The sequence below is a fragment of the Narcine bancroftii genome, chromosome 3 (assembly GCF_036971445.1).
Source record: "Narcine bancroftii isolate sNarBan1 chromosome 3, sNarBan1.hap1, whole genome shotgun sequence".
Classification (NCBI taxonomy): domain Eukaryota; kingdom Metazoa; phylum Chordata; class Chondrichthyes; order Torpediniformes; family Narcinidae; genus Narcine; species Narcine bancroftii.
The window spans coordinates 126,368,991-126,394,445 of record NC_091471.1 but is presented as its reverse complement, the minus strand read 5'-3'; the positions used below and the strand labels follow the sequence as shown (position 1 = coordinate 126,394,445).

General features: G+C 39.5%; 1 protein-coding gene across 16 annotated transcripts in view; it reads right to left on the bottom strand.

The window, feature by feature from the left end:
• Positions 1-3,938: 3,938 nt before the first annotated feature.
• The window catches only part of ppargc1a (peroxisome proliferator-activated receptor gamma, coactivator 1 alpha), a 446,776-nt gene continuing 425,259 nt past the window's right edge, over positions 3,939-25,455 (bottom strand). For 6 of the 16 annotated variants that reach the window (XM_069925053.1, XM_069925054.1, XM_069925055.1 and 3 more), the window contains 3 exons: positions 24,258-24,357; positions 5,228-5,357; positions 3,939-4,279 (listed from right to left, as the gene is read on the bottom strand). In XM_069925053.1, coding sequence (XP_069781154.1) covers positions 4,229-4,279; positions 5,228-5,357; positions 24,258-24,357 — 281 coding nt within the window. In that variant the 3' untranslated portion in view covers positions 3,939-4,228. The other 10 variants (XM_069925064.1, XM_069925065.1, XR_011353662.1 and 7 more) reach the window with 9 other exon arrangements.

The window sequence follows — 25,455 nt, the reverse complement described above, 5'->3', positions numbered from 1 at the left end:
TTCGTGTTAATTCTGGCCATGACCAGCCTCTCGAAGTATTTCATCACAGTAGAAGTTAGTGCTACTGTGTGGTAGTCATTTAGGCAGCCCACACTACTCTTCTTGGGTACCAGGATGATTAATGTCCTTTTGAAGCTGGTGGGAACCTCTGACTGCCACAATGAGAGGGTGAAAATGTCAGTAAAAACTCTGGCTAATTGGTTGGCGCAGATTTTCAGTATCCTGCCAGATATGCCGTCAGGAACACTCCTGCGAGTGTTCACCCTCTTGAATGACATTCTGACGTCATCTTCAGAGATAGATAAGATTCCTATTAAGTGTGCAGGTTTAATTTTCTCTTTGGAATGATTTTGGTTCTGCATGCAAATTCCTCATAGACTATTAGGTTAATGAGGCTTATTTCTTGCAATCCAGTGGCTTTGTGCATTTGTTTTGTCTCATTACCCTGATTATCCTGTAGTCCTGTGGGTTTATCCATCCACAATATCTGATTTTCCCAGCAGTCTAGTAAACCTTATGCATCAATGATTTTGATTTATTTGGCAGTCCAGTGGGTTTATACATCTATAACATTCAATTTCCCCTGTGTTCAGATGCATGTAAAAATCTGCATTTCTTGGTAGTGTAGATTATGCATCTGCATTGTTTGATTACCCTGAAAGTCTTCTACGTCTATGTGCCCATAGAATCCAATTTTCCTGGCAATGTATCCAGATTTTTCCTGCCAATCCAGTGCTTCAACATGGCTTATATGCCTGATTTACCCGGCAATGAAGTGCAAGTTGAGAACAGACGGCAAGAGATTTTTTTTTTGAAAACAGAAGGCAGTCAACATAACAGGCAGAAAGATTTGCAAAGAAGTTACAAAGGAAATATTGGATCAAATGACTCGATGTTCTTCTGATAGTCTCCATTAATATTTCCTACTTCAGTAACATTTCTTACTCTCATAAGTGTCAAATTTCCCCTGTCCATGAATCCTTACTAATTATGGTTTATAAAATATTCTTGCAAATCTTGATTTTGTTTCAGCCTTTATGACATATAAAACAATACAGTATACAGCAATTAATCTTTTCTGTCCTTGACGAGTGAGAAAATTATCCAGAAATGCAATATTAATAACAATAAATATGAAAAAATACAGGAATATTGCTAAAAATGCCTTAAACCACCAAAACATTTGACAAAGGGAATTGAACAATCTGTTCAACTCAATATTCAAAATGCCTTGTAATTTTTACAGCGATTTGAAACAAAGTGAATTAATTTTTAGCTCAGAAAAGAGAGTCAGAAAGACATTTTGCTTCTTGGCCGCCCTCCTCCTCATAAGGGAATCACAATATTGTTGCAGAGATCATTATTCAGACCAAACCAAGACAAGGGAATGTTCTTTATGAGGTCAGCCACTCTCAAATTAAACAGCAGCGTAAAATAGAACAATCTATCAAGGTGATATCATGTCTAAAAGTATATTTATAATGCAAAACACAACTTCCTCTTAAATAGGAATTAACACCCCTGCAACCAAGCAGTTATTCACCCATAAGAAAATAAAATTAATTTTTTTACAGAAATATTAGTACAGGTTTAATAAGGTTGAACAATTATAAATTTAGAACCTTTTAATTTTCCCATCGACAAAACTCTTCACTAAAGCCTGTACTAAAGAACACTAAAGTACCTAATTCAAGTGTTAGTGCTTCATCTGAATAATCTCTTCTCATAAGCATTATTTTCTCCTTAACTTTCAACACATTTCATTACTTGGGACACATGAGAGCCTGCAGATGTTGAAATCAGGAGCAAAAATAGAGTCTGCTGGAGGACGTCAACAAGTTGAGCAGCGGCAGTGGGAGAAGAAGAATGGTGACTGATTTAAGCCAAAACCCTTCATTAGAACAGAGGTTGCAAAGGGGAGATAGTCAGTGTAATGAGGACAGGGTGGGAGGGGTTGGAAATGGCCTGAATGTCACTGGTATTTATCATGTAAATTACATAAATCTTAACAGAAACATCTAATAACTCTTTTGTCCGCCTCTTCGCTGTGGCTTCATGCCTATATTAATATGCAGACACATTACTTTCATATTCAATAAATGCAATTTCCTGAAATTCAAGGTCAACAAGAGAGGCAGGAGTTCTATTGTCTATGGTGATCTTGAATATTTCTTCAAGGACAATCTGCAACACTTTATGTGGAAGGTTTTTATTTAACAAGCAATGATCAGCATCTGTTCCCAAGGTCAGCTCAATTCTTTGTACCTTCATTCTCCCAAGTCGTGCAGCTTGAAACTTCTTCTCCTTCACTGCCGTGCCCAACTGTATGGACGCTAACTTCCCCTCAAAACTATTGCTTCTTTCTGGTACAACCCCAACTTGTTTAGAATGTTTATCTGAAACCTCTCTGGCCTGCTTCCATGCTCTATGACTCTCGATCAGTAAGCGAGCAAGAGTGCCAAAGTCAAGGTCCAAGCCTTCGTAGCCAGCTTCAGCCAGAATCACTAACGCATGGGTGCACATTGCTCCAGTGGGTTCCGGGTACAAAATGCATCCCAAATTTGAGACCCCCTACTGACAATAAGGGCAAGAACAGGAAGTGCATGGGAATAGTACCATTCCCAGGATGAACCCACACAAGGTAGGAGGGCAAGACCACATATCTGGTCGGGTACTAAACAACTGTGCTGACCAACTAACAGAGGTGCTTATGGAGATTTACAATATGTCATTGCAGCACTCAATCATCCCCTTATATTTCAAGGCAACCACCATCATCCTGCTACCAAAGAGGATGATAATAACAGGCTTCAGTAACTACTGCTCAGTGGCACTGAGCTCTACCAGTCGGAAATGCTTCGAGCAACTGGTGATGGAACATATAAAAGCACACCTCCCAGTGTCACCAGACCCATTTCAATTCACTTATGGTCAGAACCATTCCACTGATGATGCTACAGCCTTGTTCCTCCACTCCTTCGTGACCCACTAGGACAATGACACCTCATACGTCAGGCTGCTTTTCATTGATTTCAGCTTGCCATATAATACAATCATATCCAGAGGCGGATGGAGAAGCTTTTCTCACTGGAACTCAACACTCCTATCTGTAATTGTCCTGGAGTTCCTAATGGAAAGGCGCATACTGTCTGGGTTGGCAACAGAATATTGAGTACTGTCACACTGAACACTGGAGCACCTCAGGGCTGTGTGCTCATCTAGTTTAGTTCATGCTACTGACCCACCACTGCAATGCCAGATCCAGGACCAACAGAGTCATCGAGCTTACACATAACACGACAGTAGTTGGCCTCATCAGTGACAACAATGAGTCGCACTACAGGGAAAAGGTGGAAAATTTAGTGAAATAGTGCAAGAATAGCAACCTGAGTCTCAACATGGTCAAGACAAAGGAGATGATTGTGGACTTCAGGAGGACCAGGGATGATTGACCTCCACTACACATTAATAGCTCTGCAGTGGAAAGAGTGGAGAGCACGAAGTTCCTCAGAGTCCTCTTAAGAAGAGACCTATCCTGGACACATAACATCTCATCACTTGTCAGGAAGGTCAGCAACTGCACTTCCTTAGAAAGCTGAGGCAGGAAAGACTACCAGCCGCCATCCTGTCAATATTCTACAAGAACTCCATCAAGAGCATCCTGGCTGTCTTCATCACCATGTGGTACAGTTGCTATGAAGCATCAGGTTGGAAGTCAATCCACAGGACCATTAAAATTGGCATAGAGGATCACTGGGTCACACCCCCCCCCCCCACCACCACCATTGATAGGATTTATCAGCATTATTGTTTAAAGAGGGGCTCATAAAATTAGGGAGACTCCTACCCGCTGCATCCAACGTCTTCCATCTATTCGCATAAGGAAAAAAGATAGAGAAGTATCAGGACAGTCAGACTAAATGACTGCTAAAAACAACTCTCCATGACTCTACTATTTATTAAGAATATTCATCTTAATATATGTACATATGTAGTGAGCACATGTATTGTTTCCCTGATGTATTTTGCTCTGTTCTACACCGTGGACTGGAGAACACTGCTTTGTCGGGTTGTACGGGTCCAATCGATTATCCACCTGAATTGAAAATATATTACCATTTCTTCACCATTGCTGGATCCAAATGCTGAAACACCCTACCGAGCAGGACAGTGGGAATGCCTTCAGCAGAACTGCAGTTGTTCATGAAGGGAGATCATCTCCACCTTCTCAGGCATCACTAAGGATAAGCCATAAATACTGGCCACCAGCTCCCAGATCCTGAAGAAAAGAACATAAAAACATTATTACCAGTCTAGCCAGTGATGGCCATAGCTAAAGACTAATAATTTTAAACATTTGGTTTGCATACTAAACATTTCACAGTGCTGTTTTGTGTAAACCACACCGGCGGCATTGAGCTGCATTCCAGACATGGATAGTAAAAACATTAACTCATTTGCATTTAGACATAAGCACTTCATGTGAGCCCCACAGTTTAAACTGTCAAGGTGACTTTCCTGCCTTACAACATAAAAAAGAGTTCCTTCGATTCATCCATTTTTTGTGCGTCTATAGATAACACCCTAAATGCATTGTTGCCTTTTGGATTTTGCAGCCACCAGCATCTTTTAATTTAGTCCAGTCATGCCAGTGCACACCATAGTGGTAAGTTGTTGCTGTGCTTTTCCCAGCTTGAGCACTATTTTGTGGACAGAAGCTTGCAGTTTACCTAATGCAATTTATAAACTATAACTTACACCAGAATTCAAAATGCCTTTTGGTTTATTACACTACCATTTTTAAGTACACTCAGTGCAACTGCTACATTCAGTCTCATATAATTTAATTGCTTGGAGGATGTTTTTATATGATTATTTCACATTCTTTGCTGAATTCATCTGTTCTTTTTTTAATCAAAACAAGGATGGAATCTAAAGAAGCTTACAATTCTTGACAGCTCAGTGCCGTTTTATCAAGGTGTTTCAACAGGTAGTTTTATCCAGCTGTTTCAAACAAGTGCAGCTAAATAATTAATAAAGGTATAAAGGTATTTATTTTAGTTTGTAATTAAAATCAAATATGTGAAAAATGTATTTATTCCACATGAAAATTGTGTACTTTTATACTTTCTGATGTTTATTCAAATACTTCCTGCTATACTTTGTTTTCACATTGAATATTCCCTTGCATTTAGTGTAACCAGCTGTGTATTCAAGTTCCACTTACATGCCGTTTGATCCAGTGTTTGTGTTTTGTTGACCAATTCTCTGATAAAGATTGTGCAAGTATCACCAGGGAATAAAAACTCTGAGTCTCGGTTGTTGGGATTGATTTTGCCAGTTGATTTTTCCTTTCTCTGTGTGGACAACAGAAGAAATAAACACATCTTTTTAATTATGGTAATGGTTTTGAACCAATCAAAGGTTTCAATTGAATGAAGTGGATTATTAAAGAATGTTCAATAATAACCATATAACCATATAACCATTTACGGAGCGGAAACAGGCCATGTTGGCCTTTCGAGTCCATTGAGCTTTCTTTTTTTTTCTAAATAAAATTCATAGAACAGAAGACTAATTACTGTCAACTTAAACCATGAAATTTCCTGGCTCGGCTGGTCTAGACTTTAAAAATATAAACATAACAGCATCTCACAATTAGCTGTAAGATTCATGCATACAAAATAGTATCTCAGCCAAGATGCCAGCAGTCCATTATTATTCTGTAAAACAGAAAATAACTTTATCCTTTTGATACTTGTCTTTAGGGTGTAAAATTTACATTGAGGCAATCAACTCCATTCAATTTCATGTGTTTGACTGAAGTATCGTGACTTAGGTAACCAGTGATGTAAACCCCTGCAAATACATTCAATCTCTTATAACCCTAACCAGTGACCTGTAAGAGAACTGCTGGAGAGTGCTAAAGAATAGGTACACTTTGTTTTTCTTTTTTTATAATGTGGGTGCAGGAGGCACAGGGGTGTTATTTCTGGCTCAGCGCATTACTTGCCTCACTGAGTTGCAAGCAATTTATTTCCTTCACTGAAAACTGTGATTCCTTCTTCCCCCGTGATGTCTTATTACAGCCCCTGACACAAACTGCAAATTTCTCTTAAATTATAGTCACTTGTCTTGGTAGAGTAGTGTAACAGTCAATTTGTATGCAAACAAGGTTTCACTATCTGTAACATGATGAAAGATTTTCTTTTTGGTTGTATTGTTTGAAGATGGAAGATCAGTTCGGAATCAGTTTCAAACAATATCATGGGACCTTTTTCAGCCTTCCAGGCATTCAAAAGAATGGAACTTCCAAATGCAGTACATGCTCAGCCCTGCGGTATTAGCCACTGTCATGTGCTAGAGATTACAATTACATTATGAGCCGTACTTTTCAGATTCATAGGCATGGGTGCTACTGAATGAGTTATTAAAGTGTGAGTAAATGCTCCTTTGAACTTAATACACAATGATTTATTTATTTCCCCCCCCCACCCCAAAATAATAAGACTGTTTGTGAGCATTATTCAGCTGCAGAAGTTTTAAAATGTTAATTTATAATATAGGAACAATTAGTTTGTGGAGTCGAATCAGAGAAGCGCATTGTCAGTAATAATGTAAATGGAGCATATCTGATATTGATCACAAGATGGGTCAGGCTCCAATGCAAATGTAAATAAAATCTTACCTGTCAATTCATGGGAAATTAATGGAAATTCCACTTGAATTTAAAAATACCAGCAGCTGTTGATGAAGTAAAATGAAAACTTTAATTTGAAATGATAGACCTGTACTATGTTTAAGAAAGTCAACACACTGGAAGTCACCTGACATTAGGGCATCCTCAAGTGCATTGTGGTCAATAGAACTACTTCTGAAACACAGGCATCATTTTAAAATAGGGAAAGCATCACCTAATTTGAACATAGCAAACCCTGCAAAACAAGAGGTTTGCAATGACCAGTAATCTGTTTTTTTCCCCCCGTTCGATGATGGATTGAGAGATCAACAATGGCCAGGGCACCACGGATAACTCCAGTAATCATTGGAATCATTCAAATCCACCTGTGAGTGCAAAATGAACTGTTTAACATCTGATCCAAAGGCAACATTTTAAACGTGGCCTTCCCTTTGAATAGTGTCTGACTGGATTGTACGGTGACTGTCTGGAATGAGATTTGTGCCCATAACATTATGACGAAGAAATCAAAGTAAGATATAAAGGCTCTACACAAGCTATTGTCTAAAGGCTTACCCCAAAAAAATACTATAAATAGACTTTACCTCAATTCTACAACATTCACCCATCTCTTTCTTACTTTCTCGAGGGATTGTTTCGATTTGTTTTTCTTGATGTATCATAGATTCAAATATTTCATATGATCTTCAAATAATATGGATGATCCCTACATACATTTATGTGACTTTTTTTCTCTATTATTATTATTTCTTCATCTTATACACAGAATATAAGTTTCAGCTTTAGTTCTGAGGTAATTTGTTTCTGCAAATGGATTTATCTCTGAGCTGCAGCTGAAATATTGTGGGTAATTTTTCCTTGGCTCAAATTCCATATTAATGAAATGTACTACAAAAACAAGTTGGAAGGGGAAAACACATCAAAACATAGTAAATCAAAGAGTTGATTTACCTCATCAATGCAGAATCACGCACAAGGCTTGATAGCTACAGAAATTTTTCTAGAACTTGTTTCCTGATTTTATTGCAAAAGTACATTTTAATGATATTCTTATTGATGCTGTAGGCAATCTGCCACCATCTGTGTTCATGTTGCTGAATAGTTATGCAAATATAGTTGTAGTAGATCAATCAGCATTTAGCTGTGATGGTCATTATTCCAGTGCAAAAAGTAAACTGAATTCTTCATTCTATCAACATGAAACATAAAACAAAATCATGAAAATTTAGATTACAGCATCAGTGCAATATTTTATAAAACCCAGATGCTGCAATATAAATTTAGAATTAAAGATTAATGAACAATCGAGTTATTGAACAAGTGAATTTGAGGGAACAACAAGAGATCAGCTTTGTTATGGGATGTGATGATTAATTAAGTGAATTAAGATAGCTCTGTCTTGCAAGGGAATTTAGATGAAGTGAAATATAACAAAATGTCGTTGGTATCCATAAACCTGAATGTCAAACGTGAATTTTATGGAAAATTTGAAGCATAATATAAGCTGGAGGAGTTGGAGTGATTCAATGTTTAAGTAGTGTGTTTTGCTGCCGGGATATCAATGAGAAGTTGAAAGCCTCCTTGGTTTTCTGACTTGCACAATTAGATCCAATATTAATTTGGCTGCAAGGCTGAACAAGGAGAGTAAAGGGAAATGAAAACACAATCACGTTGGAAATATAGGGATTCTATTCATAGGTAGGGGCAGAGGAGAGAGAGAAGAGCATCTGACTGTGCTATTTTGGAATTGGGAGCAATCACAAGAATGCCACTGCATGCACAAAGTGGAAAGCATTCCATTCCTTACACCTCCTGAAATGATACTTTAAAACAACGACTTTTGTGACTCCATGCCAGCGAGCCATAAGGACACACAAAAAAGAAAGAAAACGAACCCCATTCTTTGGAATGGAAGGAAGTAGTTACAAGGAAAATTGGTGAGAAAACGGGGTAATCAAAGCAGCTTTAACAACCTATTGTAGGCCAACATTGTCAGCACCAAGGGCCTCGCTACATTCATCCAGCTACACCAAGCAATCAGGTTGCTTGCATACCAAACTTTTAAACACTCTACTTGAAGCACTGTCATGGAAGGACAGTGAAAAATATTTAAAGGTTTGGTTAAGGTCTCCTTGAAAAAATGCAACATCTCACAGGTTCTTGGGAATCTCTGGCCTCTGAAATATCAACTGGAAAAGGAGCATTGAGATCCTTAAGTCTTTGATTCAAGTACATACAGAAGCAGGCATAAGCAGCAGAAGGAGCACACCATCTCGCAAATTATTCACTCACCACCCTATTGGTCCCACATGTACCTCATCATCTACGTGAACCTCAGAATCCACAAAACTGGAATGGAAGTGAGTCATCTTTGATTTTGAGAGACTGCCTTAGAAGTCAAGTCATGTTTATTGTCATCTGATTGTACAAGTACAACCCAGTGTAACAGTGTTCTCCAGGCCTCGGTATAAAACATACAGATACACAACCAGACATAACACACATACAAACAATACATAAGCAGGACAAGAATTGTATCTATACAGATAAATAAATAAATATTGTTTTGTACAAATGAAAGTCAAATAAATAGTTTGTACAAATGAGAGTCATATGCAGGACAAATATTTCAGCTATACAAACAAGTAAATAACCAAATAAATCTTGTTTCATGAACATGAGAGTCTCGGATGGTTAGTGTCAAGAGTTCCTTTGGTCATTCAGCATTCTCACTGCCTGGTGGTGCTGGGTCTGATACTCCTAAAGAGAAACACGACAGGCTGCAGACACTGTGATTGTAGTAAAAACACTGAACTGCTGGAGGAACTCAGCCGGTTTATTCAGCATCTATAGGAGACAAAGATATATTGCTGACGTTTCGAGCCTGAGTCCTTCTTTAAAGAAAAATCCGAAAAGGCATGATAAATCAGAAAGTCTCAGAATTCAAACAATGGGGGAAGAATCCAGAGCAATAAAACATGATAATTGGATGTGATAAGGGACTAGGTAGAATTTATCATGTCTGTGTAAAAGGAGACAGGGAATAGAGACAAGATGAGGGAAAGCAAAGGGGTGGGAGTAAGGGGTTTTAACAGAAGTCAGAGAAGTCGATATTAATGGCATCCAGTTGAAGGGAGCCCAGTCAGGAAATGAAGTGTTTTTCCTCCAATTTAAGGGTGGTTTCAGTCTGGCAATACATGAGACCATGGACAGACATTTCAGCAAGTGAATGGGATGGGGAATTGATACTACTGTATCTCTTCCCTGACGGGAGTTGCTGACAGATGCTGTGTGCAGGGTGGAAGGGGTCCTCAATAATTTTACGCACCCCCTTCAGACAATGATCCCGTTGGATCATGTCGATGAGGGGGAGGGAGACTCCAGTAATCCTCTCTGACACTCTTATAGTCCTGTGGATTGACCTCCAATCCATCTCTCTGCAGCAATCATACTACACTGTGATGCAGCTGGCCAGGACGCTCTCAATAGACCTCCTATAGAAGGTTGACATAATGGTGGCCAGTAGCCTTGCCTGCTTCAATTTTCTCAGGAAGTTCAGTCACTGTTGCACCTTCCTCACAAGTGAGGAGATGTTGAGTGTCCAGATAGATCACTAATTAAGTGAAGTCCAAGGGACTTGGTGCTCTCCACTCTCTCTACTACAGAGTTGTTGATGTGTAGTGGAGGGTGGTCATTCCTGGTCCTCCTGAAATCCACATTCATCTCCTTCATCTTGTCCACATTTAGATTCAGGTTGTTACTCTTGCAAAATTTTATGAGACTTTTCACCTCTTCTCTGTAGTGCGACTCATTGTTGTTGCTGATGAGACCAACTACTGTTCTGTCATCTGGAAACTTAATGACACTGTTGAAGCTGGAGCTGGGAATACAATCGTGGGTCAGTAGCATGAACAGGAGTGCGCTAAGCACACAGCCCTGAGGTGCGCCTGTGCTCAACATGACAGTGCTCGACGTTCTGCTACCAACCTGGATAGAATGTGATCTTTCTGTTAGCAAGTCCAAAATATAATTACAGAGAGGAGTGTTGAGACCAAGCAAGACAGCTTAACCTGCTTCTGGGAAATGATTGTATTAAATGCTGAGATCAAGCTAATGAACAGCAGCCTGGCATGTAAGGTGCCATTCTCCAGGAGGGCCAGGACAGAGTGAAACAACAAGGCTATAGCATCATTTATGGAATGATTTCTACTATAGATGAGTCCAGCACTCTGGGAGGTGTGCTTTGATGCGTTCCATCACCTGATGCTCTAAGCATTTCGTAAGTCAGTGCCACAGGGTGGTAGTCATTGAGGTCTGTTATTGTCACCCCTTGGGTACCAGCTCTTGAACCCTGCAGGAACGTTGGACTGTTGTAGTGAGGTGTTGAAGATGTTCATGATGACCTCCTTCTATTGGTCTGTGCATCCTTCAGTACATAATTAACATTTTTTTAGTTTAAATAATTTACTTTTCTTTTTACTTAAAAAGATCATATTATTTTCTTTCTTTCATTACTTTTTGATAGTTTTTGTGTGTTCTGAGACATTTAAATTTCATGATAGATTTGATAGTTGTCAGAGCCTCGAGATGTCACTGAGCCAGATAGCAAACTTTTTTCAGCTGCTTTACGGCGGAGGCTGTTCTGACCAATTTCTGTTGAGCAACGCCTTACCTCAGTGAAGATTCTCACCACCTAGGATTGGGATGTGATTGGGCATCAGCCGGCATTGCCAAATCTGGATACAGATATACACTTACCTCAAGAGCAGCTGCTCACTGCTGGCAACAGTTTCAGCTACATTGTCTTTACTTCCTCTCATAAACATTGTTCCTTGTCACCGATTCCATCTTCTTCACAAACAAATGTCTGAAGTTGAACCAGAATACTCATACCTTAATTGCCACTTCAAGAGAAGTGGCCACATTTTATTCCAAAATAAGTTTCAAGATACATATCAGCGAGATTGCCAAAATCCCAAAAACTCAAAGGCTGGAATCGTGAGCAAACAATGAGCTGACAGAGTAACTCTCCGGGTCTGCCAGCATCCTTGTTTAGAAATGGGCAGTCAACATTTCAAATCAGAGCCCTTTATCGACCCTTCAACAAGATCATCAAGACTGCTTATGTAGCATTGTCCAGCTTCACCCTTGCATCCACCAAAACCATCACCCATGCACTCCTTATCTCTGTCTGAAGGAACTCCCAGCCTATCCTCTCTGCTGTATCCTTTGATCTTTGAAATAGCTTGAACCAAGCCCCATTCATCTCCCTGGTTTAATCTCCAGTGAAGCAACTCCCAGGTCATGAAATTGGTCTGTGCCTTTTATTTTGGCACACTAAACATTTGTTGTATTTAGTATTGGTGCCCAATTGAGCCTCTCAGACAAAGACAAGCACATGAAATTCATAGAAACAAATGTGCAAGAGAGTTAGGGTGCACAATTCATGGCAGGAGCAGACTACATTCTCTGCAGCTCCTGAGAAGGCCATCAGTCCTGAAAGCACATTGCCTGAAGCAACTTTAGAATCACAGCACACACCATGACAACCACATAGGGCAAAGAGATAACAAGCAAGAAGGAGAGAATGCTATAATTTACTGAGAAAGAATTGGAGGGTTCCTTGTGTGGTGTATGTCTGCCAAGCTGCCTGTCTCCCCTCTGGTGAGGCTTACTGTACTAACATTGGCTGTGCATTATCTCTACTGTTAAGGACACTCCCCTTGGATATAACTGTATATGCACCTATTGTCTTTCGTTATTGTACCATGAGTTTCTGCTAATAAAAGCCATGATTATTGTTTGACCACATCATCTTTGTCTACTTCATCAACTGGCACTAATTTTATTAGCAGAAATGGATGCAGCACTCAAGCCAGAGCGGCTGATAATCGACCAGTCTGCCCTGAGGCCCAGAGAAATTTTCTTGTTTCGATTACTACATAGCTCGAAACAACATGGTCGATGAGGTGATATGGTGGGGCCACCTGAACTCTCTGCTGGGTGAGGTCCCTTTCGCCGTAATGCAAGGAGCTACCACTCTGGCTCTAGCCCGGGAACGTCTGACTGCTTACTATGCAGGGCCACGGAACGTGGTGCTCGCTCGACACCAGTTGCTGACTAGATCCCAGAAACCCAGGGAAAGTGATGCTGTCTATGCACTGGCCCTCGACTCGCTGGCAAACGAATGTGATGTCAGGGCAGTCAATGTGCAACAACACCACAATGCCTTGAAGCTGGATGCTTTTGTCAGCGGGATTGACTCCAGTTACATCTGACCTACGGCCGGGCAGTCACTCTAGCTAAAACACTGAGAAGTGCCATGTGGTCCAGTGAAATGCTAGAAACCAAAAAGGAAACATCCAGGAGTGCTGGAACCCTGAAGGAAATAAAAGGGCTAATTCTACAGTCTGGAAGACTGTTCATCTTGGTTTAAAAACACATGGTTACCCTGTTACCCGGTGGCAGGGGGTGCTGCCTGAGGTGCTACATGCTATTCGGTCATTATTGTGAACTGTAACAAATCAAACACCTCATGAACGTATGTTTGCCTTTCCTAGGAAAACTGTGATGGACTGGCCAGCCTGTTTATCTGATCCTGGGACTGTGTTGCTGAAGAGCCATGCTCAGGCACGTAAAACAGACCCCCTAGTCCAACCGGTTCAGCTACTGCATACCAACCCCAAATACGCTCATGTTAAATTCCCAGACGGGAGTACTGACATTGTCTTCTTTGGCTTGGCTTCGCGGACGAAGATTTATGGAGGGGGTAAAAAAGTCCACGTCAGCTGCAGGCTCGTTTGTGGCTGACCAGTCCGATGCGGGACAGGCAGACACGATTGCAGCGGTTGCAAGGGAAAATTGGTTGGTTGGGGTTGGGTGTTGGGTTTTTCCTCCTTTGCCTTTTGTCAGTGAGGTGGGCTCTGCGGTCTTCTTCAAAGGAGGCTGCTGCCCGCCAAACTGTGAGGCGCCAAGATGCACGGTTTGAGGCGTTATCAGCCCACTGGCGGTGGTCAATGTGGCAGGCACCAAGAGATTTCTTTAGGCAGTCCTTGTACCTTTTCTTTGGTGCACCTCTGTCACGGTGGCCAGTGGAGAGCTCGCCATATAATACGATCTTGGGAAGGCGATGGTCCTCCATTCTGGAGACGTGACCCATCCAGCGCAGCTGGATCTTCAGCAGCGTGGACTCGATGCTGTCGACCTCTGCCATCTCGAGTACCTCGACGTTAGGGGTGTGAGCGCTCCAATGGATGTTGAGGATGGAGCGGAGACAACGCTGGTGGAAGCGTTCTAGGAGCCGTAGGTGGTGCCGGTAGAGGACCCATGATTCGGAGCCGAACAGGAGTGTGGGTATGACAACGGCTCTGTATACGCTTATCATTGTGAGGTTTTTCAGTTGGTTGTTTTTCCAGACTCTTTTGTGTAGTCTTCCAAAGGCGCTATTTGCCTTGGCGAGTCTGTTGTCTATCTCATTGTCGATCCTTGCATCTGATGAAATGGTGCAGCCGAGATAGGTAAACTGGTTGACCGTTTTGAGTTTTGTGTGCCCGATGGAGATGTGGGGGGGCTGGTAGTCATGGTGGGGAGCTGGCTGATGGAGGACCTCAGTTTTCTTCAGACATTGTACCCCTAAGAGATCTGACCACGCCTGGTTCACCCCTTCCTCACTCCCCTACTCAGAGTGAGCCTGAGAGATTGGGCTCACCCCCCCCCCACCCAGCCTGTGACCCCTAGGAAGCTTTCAGATGGCCATGCTGAGGCTCCACAGCCTCACACTGGCGATTCTGGAGCGGGTCCAGAAGTCAGTCCTTCCCACACTACAGACCCAGGAACTGTAGCAATTCTCAAGGTTGCAAAGGAGCCACCTGTTTTGAGAAGAAGCTCCAGAATTCGTAAACAACCTGATAGGCTGACATATTCATAAAACATCTCATTATATTTTGATTGCTTGCTAGATACTGGCGTATTTTGGCTGTTAGACTATTCTCAATGCCAAACATGGTATCCATGTATCGCTTGCTTTAGACTTTCCTAGCAGCTGTCTTTCTGATTTTAACCTTTCTTCTGCTGGGGGAGACTGTGGTGAATGTCTGCCAAGCTGCCTGTCTCCCCTCTGGCGAGCCTTGCTGTATTAACATTAGCTGTGCATTATCTGTACTGTTAAAGACATTCCCCTTGGGTATAACTGTGTTTGCACCTATTGACTTTCACTATTGTACCACGAGTTTCTGCTAATAAAAGCCATGATTATTCTTTGACCACATCGTCTTTGTCTACTTCATCAACTAGCACTTCACTTTGTTAATGTAAAACCTGGATGGACGTGCTGTGCAAGTAAGGATCCAGGAAACTCGCCAGCATTAAGAAAGCATGGCAAAAAGTTCCTCAACTTTTCATTTCAAGGAGTGAAAATTGCTGCTCAGCTGAGCAATATTGCAAGAAAAAGTTATGACCTCACAAATGTCATGGTCAGCTGGTCACCACTAGAATTTTTTTTCCATGTGGACACAATTAACTAGAGACAAAGAAACAGATGCACACTCACGTTAACAGTCTCTCACAGAAATTATAATACAATTCACCTTCACTCCTCCTTACACTTTACTCACACTCAGCCCACCATTGATGTTTTCCCTCCTCCACCCGTCATACAGAGGCCAGGCCTCTAAAGATAGGATAATGATAAAGGTCACCATCTCATCTATTAAGGCTAAAGCAACAAGAAAAATTAGGAAAGTCGCTTAGATATGAGAAGGTACTCTTGAGTTCAGCACCTAACAGGCTGGAGGAGATGAATCCCTACTTGTGGACAGAAAGCCACCAAGACTCCTTGAGCACATTCTCTATGACTTCTTCCCAAAAAACTCAATAATGGTGTTTCAGTAAGATTATTGTGCCCCTTTCTTTACATTTATCCATTTTCATCACAATGAGTGTGTTTTCAAAAGGAGGGTGGACTCGGGAGAGCCAGTGGACTTCCAGAAAGCCTTCGATAAAGTCCCACACAGGAGGCTAATTTGCAAAATCAAGGAGCATGGTATCGGGGCTAGGGTGCTGTCATGGATAGATAATTGGTCGAGAAATAGGACACAAAGGGTTGGGATAAACAGGTCATTTTTTGGATGGCAGGATGCAACAAGTGGGGTCCCGCAGGGGTCGATGTTGGGCCCTCAGTTGTTTATCATTTATGTGAATAATTTGGATGAGGGGATAAATAACTATATATGTAAATTCACAGATGACACAAAACTGGTTGGTAGTGTAAAGAGCGAGGAGGATGTCAGGAAATTGCAAGGGCACTTCGATAGTTTAGGGGAGTGGGCGGAAAGATGGCAGATGAAGTTTAATGTGAGTAAATGCGAGGTTGTCCATTTTGGAGGCAGAAACAAGAGAGCAGAGTATTATATAAATGGTTAAGCTAGGGAGTGGGGTAATGCAAAGGGATCTGGGCATACTTGTTCACCAGTCATTGAAAGCTAGCATGCAGGTTCAGCAAGTGGTGAAGAAGGTGAATGGTATGTTGGCTTTCATAAAGAAGGAATTGGAGTATAGGAGTAGAGAAGCCCTACTGCAATTGTCCAGGTCCCTGGTGAGACATCACCTGGAGTATTGCGTCCAATTCTGGTCCCCATATTTAAGAAAGGACGTACTTGCTATAAAGGGAATGCAGCGCAGGTTTACAAGGTTAGTTCCTGGGATGGCAAGATTGTCATATGCGGATAGGTTAGAAAGACTTGGACTATATGCAATGGTGTTTAGAAGGATGAGGGGAGACATGAATGAGGTATTTAGGATTATTAAAGGGCTTGACAGGGTGAAATCAGAGCACATGTTCCCAATGGCAGGTGAGACTAGGACAAGAGGGCATAGTTTAAGAATATAGGGAAGGCCATTTAAGACAGAAACGAGGAGAATTTCTTTTACTCAGAGAGTTGTGGGTCTGTGGAATACATTGCCACAGAGGGTAGTGGGAGCGAATTCATTGGATGGATTTAAGAGACAGTTGGATAAGGCTCTTGTGGGCAGGGGAGTTAAGGGTTACGGAGATAAGGCTGGGATTGGTTATTGAAAGGGGAAGATCAGTCATGATCCGATAAATGGCGGTGCTGCCTCAAAGGGCCAATTGGTCTACTCCAGCACCTATTGTCTATTGAGAAACTCGAGGAGATGCAGCTGATGGAGGAGGACAATGGATGGGTAAAAAGAGAGGAGGAACATGATGATGATCACACTGAGTGGTTACATCTGAAGTCCCCCAGAACCATCTCAAACACGGCTGAGAGGGGAGATTACCTCACAAATTAGCATAAATCAGATGCAATTGCTTGAGCGGAGCATGTGACACTATTGATGGGAAACATGGATTCTCTAGCACGCACACTTCATTAGTTCTTCCTTATTCTGTATCCTAGAATGGTTGGTTACTTCAATGGGTTAAAATGAACTTCAAGATGGATTTCTCATTGCTGAAATAATGCAAATTTTATTATCCTAAAATATCATTCTCCTTTTATCGAATATCAATTTAATCAATATATTGTGATATAAGTTCATGGCAATTACATTGCCAACGATGATGGACTTCATCACTGTTGAACAGGAATACAATGTATAAAGGTTCTCAATTGCTATTTACTCAAAGTTGAGATTCTTGGAGAAATATGTCTCAGCATTCTTCAAACAAATAGTTATACATCAGGAATTATAGAGATGTTTCAGCAAATATTTAACATAATTGAATTAGAGGATCATTCACTGATGTGAGTAACATAGACAGTCCCCAGCAACCTTCATTGTCTTTATCTCCCATTGATCTTCAACATCTGCTTCACAGCCCCTAGGCTCCTGCTTTCCTTCCTGCTCTTCCTCAAGCAATGACTGCTGTTTTGTGTTTGTTTGCCAGCTTGTGCTTAGCAGAAAATGGCACAACAAAATCCCTGAATTAGCTATATATGAATTTCAATGCATTTAGGCTAACAAGATCAGTGGAGTTCATCATTAAGAGACCAATGACATTCACCATAATCATTGTACATTTGAGGCTATTGTTGCAATCATATTTGGCTGGTGTGATTGGGCAGTGCACTGGTGTGAGACATCATAGAAAAAAGAGAGAAGACTGTGCCCCAGGATCCACCCCAAAAGTCAACGCTCTCTATTCATTATGCCTGGCCATGAGCAATGCCTCAAGATGAAGGAATAGCTGGAACTGTCAGTAAACATGCCACTAAGCCTCAAATGATAAACATAGATATTCAGATTCTTTTATGGACCTCTTAAGACAATCAATAGCTGCTTGTGGCAGAAGGAAGTCACTGGTTAAACCTTGTGTTTAAGGGGGCATTTTATCCTCAATGATATAAAAATTAGTTAATCTGCCATGATGACAACTTCAAGAATCCCTCTTACAATATGAATAACAGTAGATTACAGCTTATATTAGAGACCAACAATGATATCTAGGACAAGTGGACAAATTGCAGGATAGGATTGACAAAATTCATGCTCATCCAAGAAATCCAGGTCCAAAGTGATGTTTCTGAAGAATCAATGGAAATGGGTTCTTCACAAAAGGATATGATTAGCCTCCTGCCTGTGGTCCTAAATCTCACTGACTCACCTATAATGCCCATCCTATCATCTTCAGCAAAGAAGCGATGCCAGCATGGTTACCACTGAGCCACCTATTGGTAGCTTAGAAGCTAATGGAACTCCTTCTTTGTACTTGAGGGAAATTCTCTAGACTGTCTGAAATTGCTCGGTGGAGTCTCCCAATGTCAATGGAATGTCTTTTCAAACCATAAGTTAGTGGTTCTCAACCTTTTTCTTTCCACTCACATACCACTTTAAGTATTCTCTATGCCATAGGTGCTCTGTGATAGAAAAAGTTTGAAAACCATTGTTTTAATCGTACCTAATTGACTTGTTATATGCATGGTTTCATAACTCCAAAGTAAATGGGGCAATGACAATTTTTCTCAAGCAAAATATTTCAGTAACAATTGGGTTTAGAGTAGTGATTCTCAACCTACCCTTCCCATTCACATACCACCTTAAAGAATCCCTTACTAATCACAGAAAACTGATGGCATAGGGATTACTTAAAGTGGTAAATGAGTGGAAAAAAAGGTTGAGAACCAGTGCCATAAGTAAATTATGAGGACATCTTGTTGTATTCTTAGTTCTTCTGAATTTGTTTAATGACCATCTCCCATGTCTATTGGTAACAGCTGGCGTTTCCAATGCTTGGCAACTGAGATTCTTATTGTGTGTCTTTTTCTGGAAAAGCATCAGAAGCATTAACTTGAATCAGTACTGGAAGTAGCTGGTCCATTTTGCCAATTTATATTTTTACCCAAAATATTTACTCATGCAGACTACTTTGGGTAAAATCGATTTTAGGTTTTGCAACACAGAAATAATGTGATTCAGTTTCATGACAATTTCATGATACCTTCAGCAGCTGAAACATTGAAATTATAGAATTCCCTCCTTAAAATTCACTGCTTCTACAATTTTGCTCCTTTAAGACATTCCTTTAAAACTATATGTTTAAGAAACATCTACATATTAAAAAACTACATAATCTTACATGGTCCAGTTCCAAAATTTTGAAGCACCTTTGACTTGTGAAAGATGTTAAAGATTATATAAATTGAATTTGTAACTTAATGAGCCAATTATTAATACCATATTTAATGGCATGTAAGACACACTTTTTTTTCCACCAAAAAAATTTGCTCAAAAATATTCCCAGGTCTTATACGCGAAGGTGAAGTATCTGATAGGCTAATGTTTAATAATGTATTATTATTATTATTGTGGGTACTTTAATTAAAAAAGGAATTATTATAAAATTTAACACTGGATGTTTTGAGATATCTTTGTTTATCCCCCAACTCGAAAAAGTTAAGTAGTAACTATTTCTGAGCTCGTATACATGTAACTGTTTATTTTATGTTATATCTGCCACATATATCTTATTATTTTTACATTGAAACGCCTTTTAGTTTTTAATAGAAACCTGAAAATAGTATGATAATGGCGAGTAAGGCCGGCCGTGATTATCGTTGCTGCACAGCGCACTAGCATCACCGCCATCTGTCATTGTGCACCAAAAACTGCTAGCCATCTTCAAAAGCCATTGTCATCTTGTGTATTTGGTGTTTGGCTTCTTAGTACATCAAGTATAATTAGCAACAACAACTGAAATACAAACACATGGTACCCAAGAAGAGCGGTGTAAGCTGCCTCAGTCATTACTGCAAACTTCTAGTACTAACTTCTATTGTGAGAGGCTGGTCATGGCTAAAATTAACAGCAAGGATCTGGACCCACTGCAATTTCCCAATTGTCACAATTGCTCCACAGCAGATGCATTATTGTTGGCTCTCCACTCAGCTCTGGATCATCTCAAAAACAGCAATTCATACATATAACTTCTCTTCATACACTACAGCTCGGCCTTCAATAACATTATTTCCTCAGTTCTGGTCAAGAAGCTACTAGGTCTTTGTACCTCCCTCTGCAACTGGATCCTTGACTTCCTCATGAGAAGACCTCAGTCAGTTTGAATTGGAAACAACATCTCCTCCTCACTGATTATCAACACAGGTGCACCCCAAAAATGTGTGCTTAGCCTACTGCTCTACTCATTATATACCCATGACTATGTGGCCAGGCACAATTCCAATGCCATCACAGTTGTAGTAGAATTACAAATGACGATGAGGAAGCGTACAGAAGGGAGATAGATCAGCTCATTGAATGGTGTAACAACAACAAACTTGTACTTAACATTAGCAAAATCAAGGAGATGATTGTGGTCTTCAGGATGAAGTCAGGGGAAGGGCTCAGTATTTATGGCTTATCCTTAATTACCCCTGAGGTGGTGGTGATGATCTCCCTTCATGAACAACTGCAGTTCTTTTGATAAAGAACTTCAAATTCCTGGGTGTCCACATCTCTAAGGATCTGTTCTGGAGCCTACACATTGATGCAATCACAAATAAAGCTCTCCAGTGACTATACTTTGTGAAGTGTCTCAGGAGATTTGGTACGTCATCAAAGACTCATGAAACCTCTACAGGTGTACCAGGGAGAGGATTCAGGTTGGTTGCATCATTGCCTGGTATGGAGGTGACCACTTGCGGAACAAGAATGAACTCCAGAGGTTGTTACTTGGATTGCGACATCACAGATTTCACTCCATTGGGGACATCTCCATGAGGCGGTGTCTTAAAAAAAGCAGTCTCTATCTTCAAAGACACCAACATCTAGGCCATGCCCTCTTCACTCTGTTACCATTGGAAAAAAGGTACAGGAGCCTAAAGACGAGCACTCAACAGCACAAGGACAGCTTCTTTCCCGCTGCCATTAGATTCCTGAATAATCAATGAACCAAGGACACGGCCTTTCTTTTCATGCCCTATTATTTTTACTTTATTTTTAATAGTAATGTCGTAAGATGGTTATAATGTGAACGTTTGCACTAGGATGTTGTTGCAAAACATTGAATTTCATGGCTTCTTCATGACAATAAATACTAATTTTGATTCTGATTCTGGTGATAGCAGTGGAAGATTTTACCCTCAAGATGGCTACAGGAGGAACGCTCTTAGCTATACTGTTGGATACAAACTAAAAGTGGTAAACTATGCTAAGTGTCAATGAGAGTTTTTGGGACACCGCCAACAACAAAAATGATATGAGAATGGAGAAAGCAAGAATAACAGCTACAGACTGCTAAAAAAAAAAGGATAAATATAATCTTTATTGTCCAGCCCCACATTGGCCAGAACTTGAGGAGTTAAAAAAAAATTGGGTGATAAATGAAAGGAATTCAGGGAATCGCGTTTCTACCAAAATGATAATCAATGAGGCCAGGAGATTAAAGATAAAGGGTAAAGGTAAATGTGTTGGTAAAGGTAAAGATTAGGAAAAGAACAAAGGAATTGGGGTTTTGTAGAAACAGAAGGTTTGTGTTACTGGTTCATGAAAAGCAGGGTTTATCAAATCATACAAAAACATCCCATTGCACAGAAAATGAAGATAACAGGAAAAGTGAAACACCCCACCATTCCATAGGTGTGTGAATGGGTGAAGAAATCTTGGGAAAAGGTAAGAAATGAAATGATTGTGAAGGCTTTTATCTCTGCTGGTACCTTGTTTTTAGAAAATGTTTTCTGCTATAGCTAAGCTGCTTCTGTTTTCTCCTGTTGTCCTAGTTTTGTTTTCTGCTATCCTGTAGCTCCATATTTCAATAACATTAAATGCTTACCCATTAAAAAAATCTTCCTATTCCCTGCTGAATTTATGTCTTCTATGTCCGTTGGTCTTATATGCCATCAAATATGGTAATTTGCATTAGTCTTCTACAATTTAAAAAAATGATTAGGCAATTCAAGCAGATTTGATTTGTATGATCATTACACATAGAGCAATGTTTGAAACATTGTTTCTCTTTATTAGTTCAGTGAGGTTGATGAAAACGGCACATTAAAAAAAATCACAGTAATTCTATACAATGGTTCAACCACACATTACAGATAGAAATGTCAGTCAAAAGGAAGCTCACGTGGATTTCCTCATCACATTTCCTGTTCAGCACAGCTCCATCAACTAATATATTTTCACCCACACATCTAACAGCACAGTGTTCTCAGAAATTACTTCAATTAAAATTAAGAATAATCAAGTGATATCATACATTTCTATACTAGTTATTGTACAGAGCAAATGTTATTTTACAATTAAAATCCTCATCAAGATTGCCAGACAGGACAAAACATCATTACCCAAGTTATAAAGGATAGTTGAGAACTAACATTAGCTACAAACACAGTTTCACTTATTTTGTTTAAGTTAGCTATTGCTACACACAAAACTATGAAATACTGTAGTTGTTATAGTTTAGAAGTCTAATATTTCTTTGAACACACAATAAGCACCTAAAGAAGCTGGGTAATGTGCCTGGTCCTCCACCTCACAACATGATATGCTAAAATTAGATCTTTAAAAATAAACATTTATTGCTATTTTTATATTTATTTTTACAATCTTACTATTACAATAAAGAAGAGAATATTCAAAATCCAGGGAAGAAAATGTAAACCTTAGTTTGGCATTGTGTGATAAAATGAGTTAAAAGACCTGAAACTATTTCTAACAATAGTGTGAGTAGAGATAAAAGACCAGTGGTACTACAGCGAATGAATGATTCGGTCAAAAACCTTTATATTGCTATTAGTATATACTTATAAAGTTGACAACTCAATTTACCAAATGTATGAAGACAAATATCCAATGGTAGACATTAGGACCATTTAATACAAAGGAGAGATGGACAAATAATTAAAAATATCACCTGCTAGAGCCACAAGCTAAAAGAGCTTAGATGAGCAGTGTGTATATCTACTATACGAGATGACGGAGTGGGGAACAGATAGGGGTGGAGTTTGGGGGGTGATCTTGAAAATCCTGGGGTAGAAATTCACCTTTGATTGATGACACTCAATGTTCTCCTCCTGTCTTGATATTCAGTTCTACAAATATTTCAAGGTGCACATAATGAGGGTCAATAATGAAGCGGATGTCTATTGCTACCATCAAAGGAACGTTTATATCACCTTGTTTATTTTTAACAAATTGTGAAGTTAAACTAATTTGGAATTGTCTAACATATCTGGCCCTAAAATTTCCCCTAAAACAGATGGAATTTAAGTGATAACTATTGTGTTTTAATTACTATGTAACGGTTTGTCATTTTAATTTGAAATCAGAAATATGAATATTTTTCATTTTATTATTCTAATTTATTAACCATTCTAAGTTACTGTAAAAGACAATTAAATGAAAGCACCTTTAATAAACAGCAATGGAAGTGATGACCTGATTAATTTTCTAAGTTGATCAGTTGCAAGGTCATTGTAAAGCTACATTATAGGAAATGAGCATTGGTCCATGTGACACACAGACACCTTCACCCATTTCAGCTTTGTATCTCTCCAGTTTTCTAAATATTTTAGTGTACACTAGTGTTTAACTTACGGTTACATTCTTGTTTTAATTATTTAAAAGAAGGTTGCATTTACAGTGCATAGCTGTAACAAAAAGAGAACATTGTCATATTTACATAAAATAAAAATATCTTAGTTTAACATTAGTAAATCTGTAACTACATTTTAGCATTTAGTAAATAAAATATTTGAAACACCCCAAGTATTTATTCCCAACTCTTGTCAATAATGTAATATCACATCCAAATGTCAGAAAAATTGCTGAACAAGCTGGATATTCCATCATTTAAATAACACGCAAAATATCACCAGCCTATATCTGGACTTTTACTTTTGGATTCCATTTTGTAAAAGTTGAATATCCTTCAACTTCCACACACACTGCAGCAGCTATGTTCATGTAAACTTTATTTGTACAGAGTGTAAAGGGGGATAAGATCCCAGGATGACTAATGCAAGTTCTTTAATATCAAATGACAGGATGCCTGCAAGGTACTGCAGCTTCCTCCACATTTAGCACATTTGGTGTCTGTTACCTACGCAAGCTTCGCTGGGCTTCTTTCAGCAATGTGTCAAAATCCATTGAGTCATACTTGCTTTTAGTGGAAGCAGGGTCAAAGTCATCTGAATTGGAATCTACGACAAAGAAACATAATTTTCTTAACATTTTTCCTCATAAAGCATTATGAATTGAACTCTTCTAACAGTTTGTTTTGGTAAATGCTTTACAATTAATAAGCAAGAAAAAGGGGTATAAGAGCATAAAGCAACTTCATTATTTTTGTCAACCTGGAATCCTTAAACTAAATCACTAAGACTGGTGTGCACTGAAAATAAACTTGTTTTACAATTTACAAAGTTTTACCATTTTCATCAGTACATAATAGCACAAATCACGGTGTACTCATTAACCACAAAGGAATAAATTAAAGAGCAATATCCACTTCCTTCTAATCTCTAAAATTCAACCAGCTTCAACTGGGCTTCAAATTATGTTATGAATAGAACTTCGAAGGGTGGATTGGTCAATGAATTGCTAAATTCACAATCAGACCATTTTACACCACTCCCATGTACCAATTAGAACAGAAAATCGAAAAATAATTTGTCTAACTTGATAGGAACTATATTTGTTATTAGGCAAGCTCTGTAATAGTAAATGCTAGTAAATGTAATGTGATTAGTTTAAAGTCCTGTGCTTGAATGAAAAGCTTTGCAAACCTCTTCAAATGTCCAGTAAAGATATATCTTCTCTGTCCTGAATGATCAGCCCTGTAATTTGATTTTGTGATTGATGCTTCCAGTCATTTTAAAAAAAGGAAAACATCACTTCTGCATTTTCTTTAACAAGCTCCCAAGACTTTTCAATGAAATCACCTTTCATTCTTCCAGTACAGAGTTAGCCTGATTAATTTCTCCTCAGATGACAAGCACCCATCGCAAGACTTTGGATAAATTTGCTGAATTCTTTCTTCCTTAGATAGGGAGTCTAGTCCTGGATAAAATTTCAGCATGCAGTCTCATTGGAGCTCCATATTTTTGGACCAAGATGACTCGATGGCAATCCTCTTGCAATAAAAATCAACATTCTATTTGCCTTACCATTATAATTTTCAATGATGGCTTTAGGACCACATAAAATTGAATGAATAGGCACGAATATTCATGGTGACCTATGATCCTAAATTTCAAACGTGATATAAAACTGAAATATTAAATTGGACTCAAAGTCAC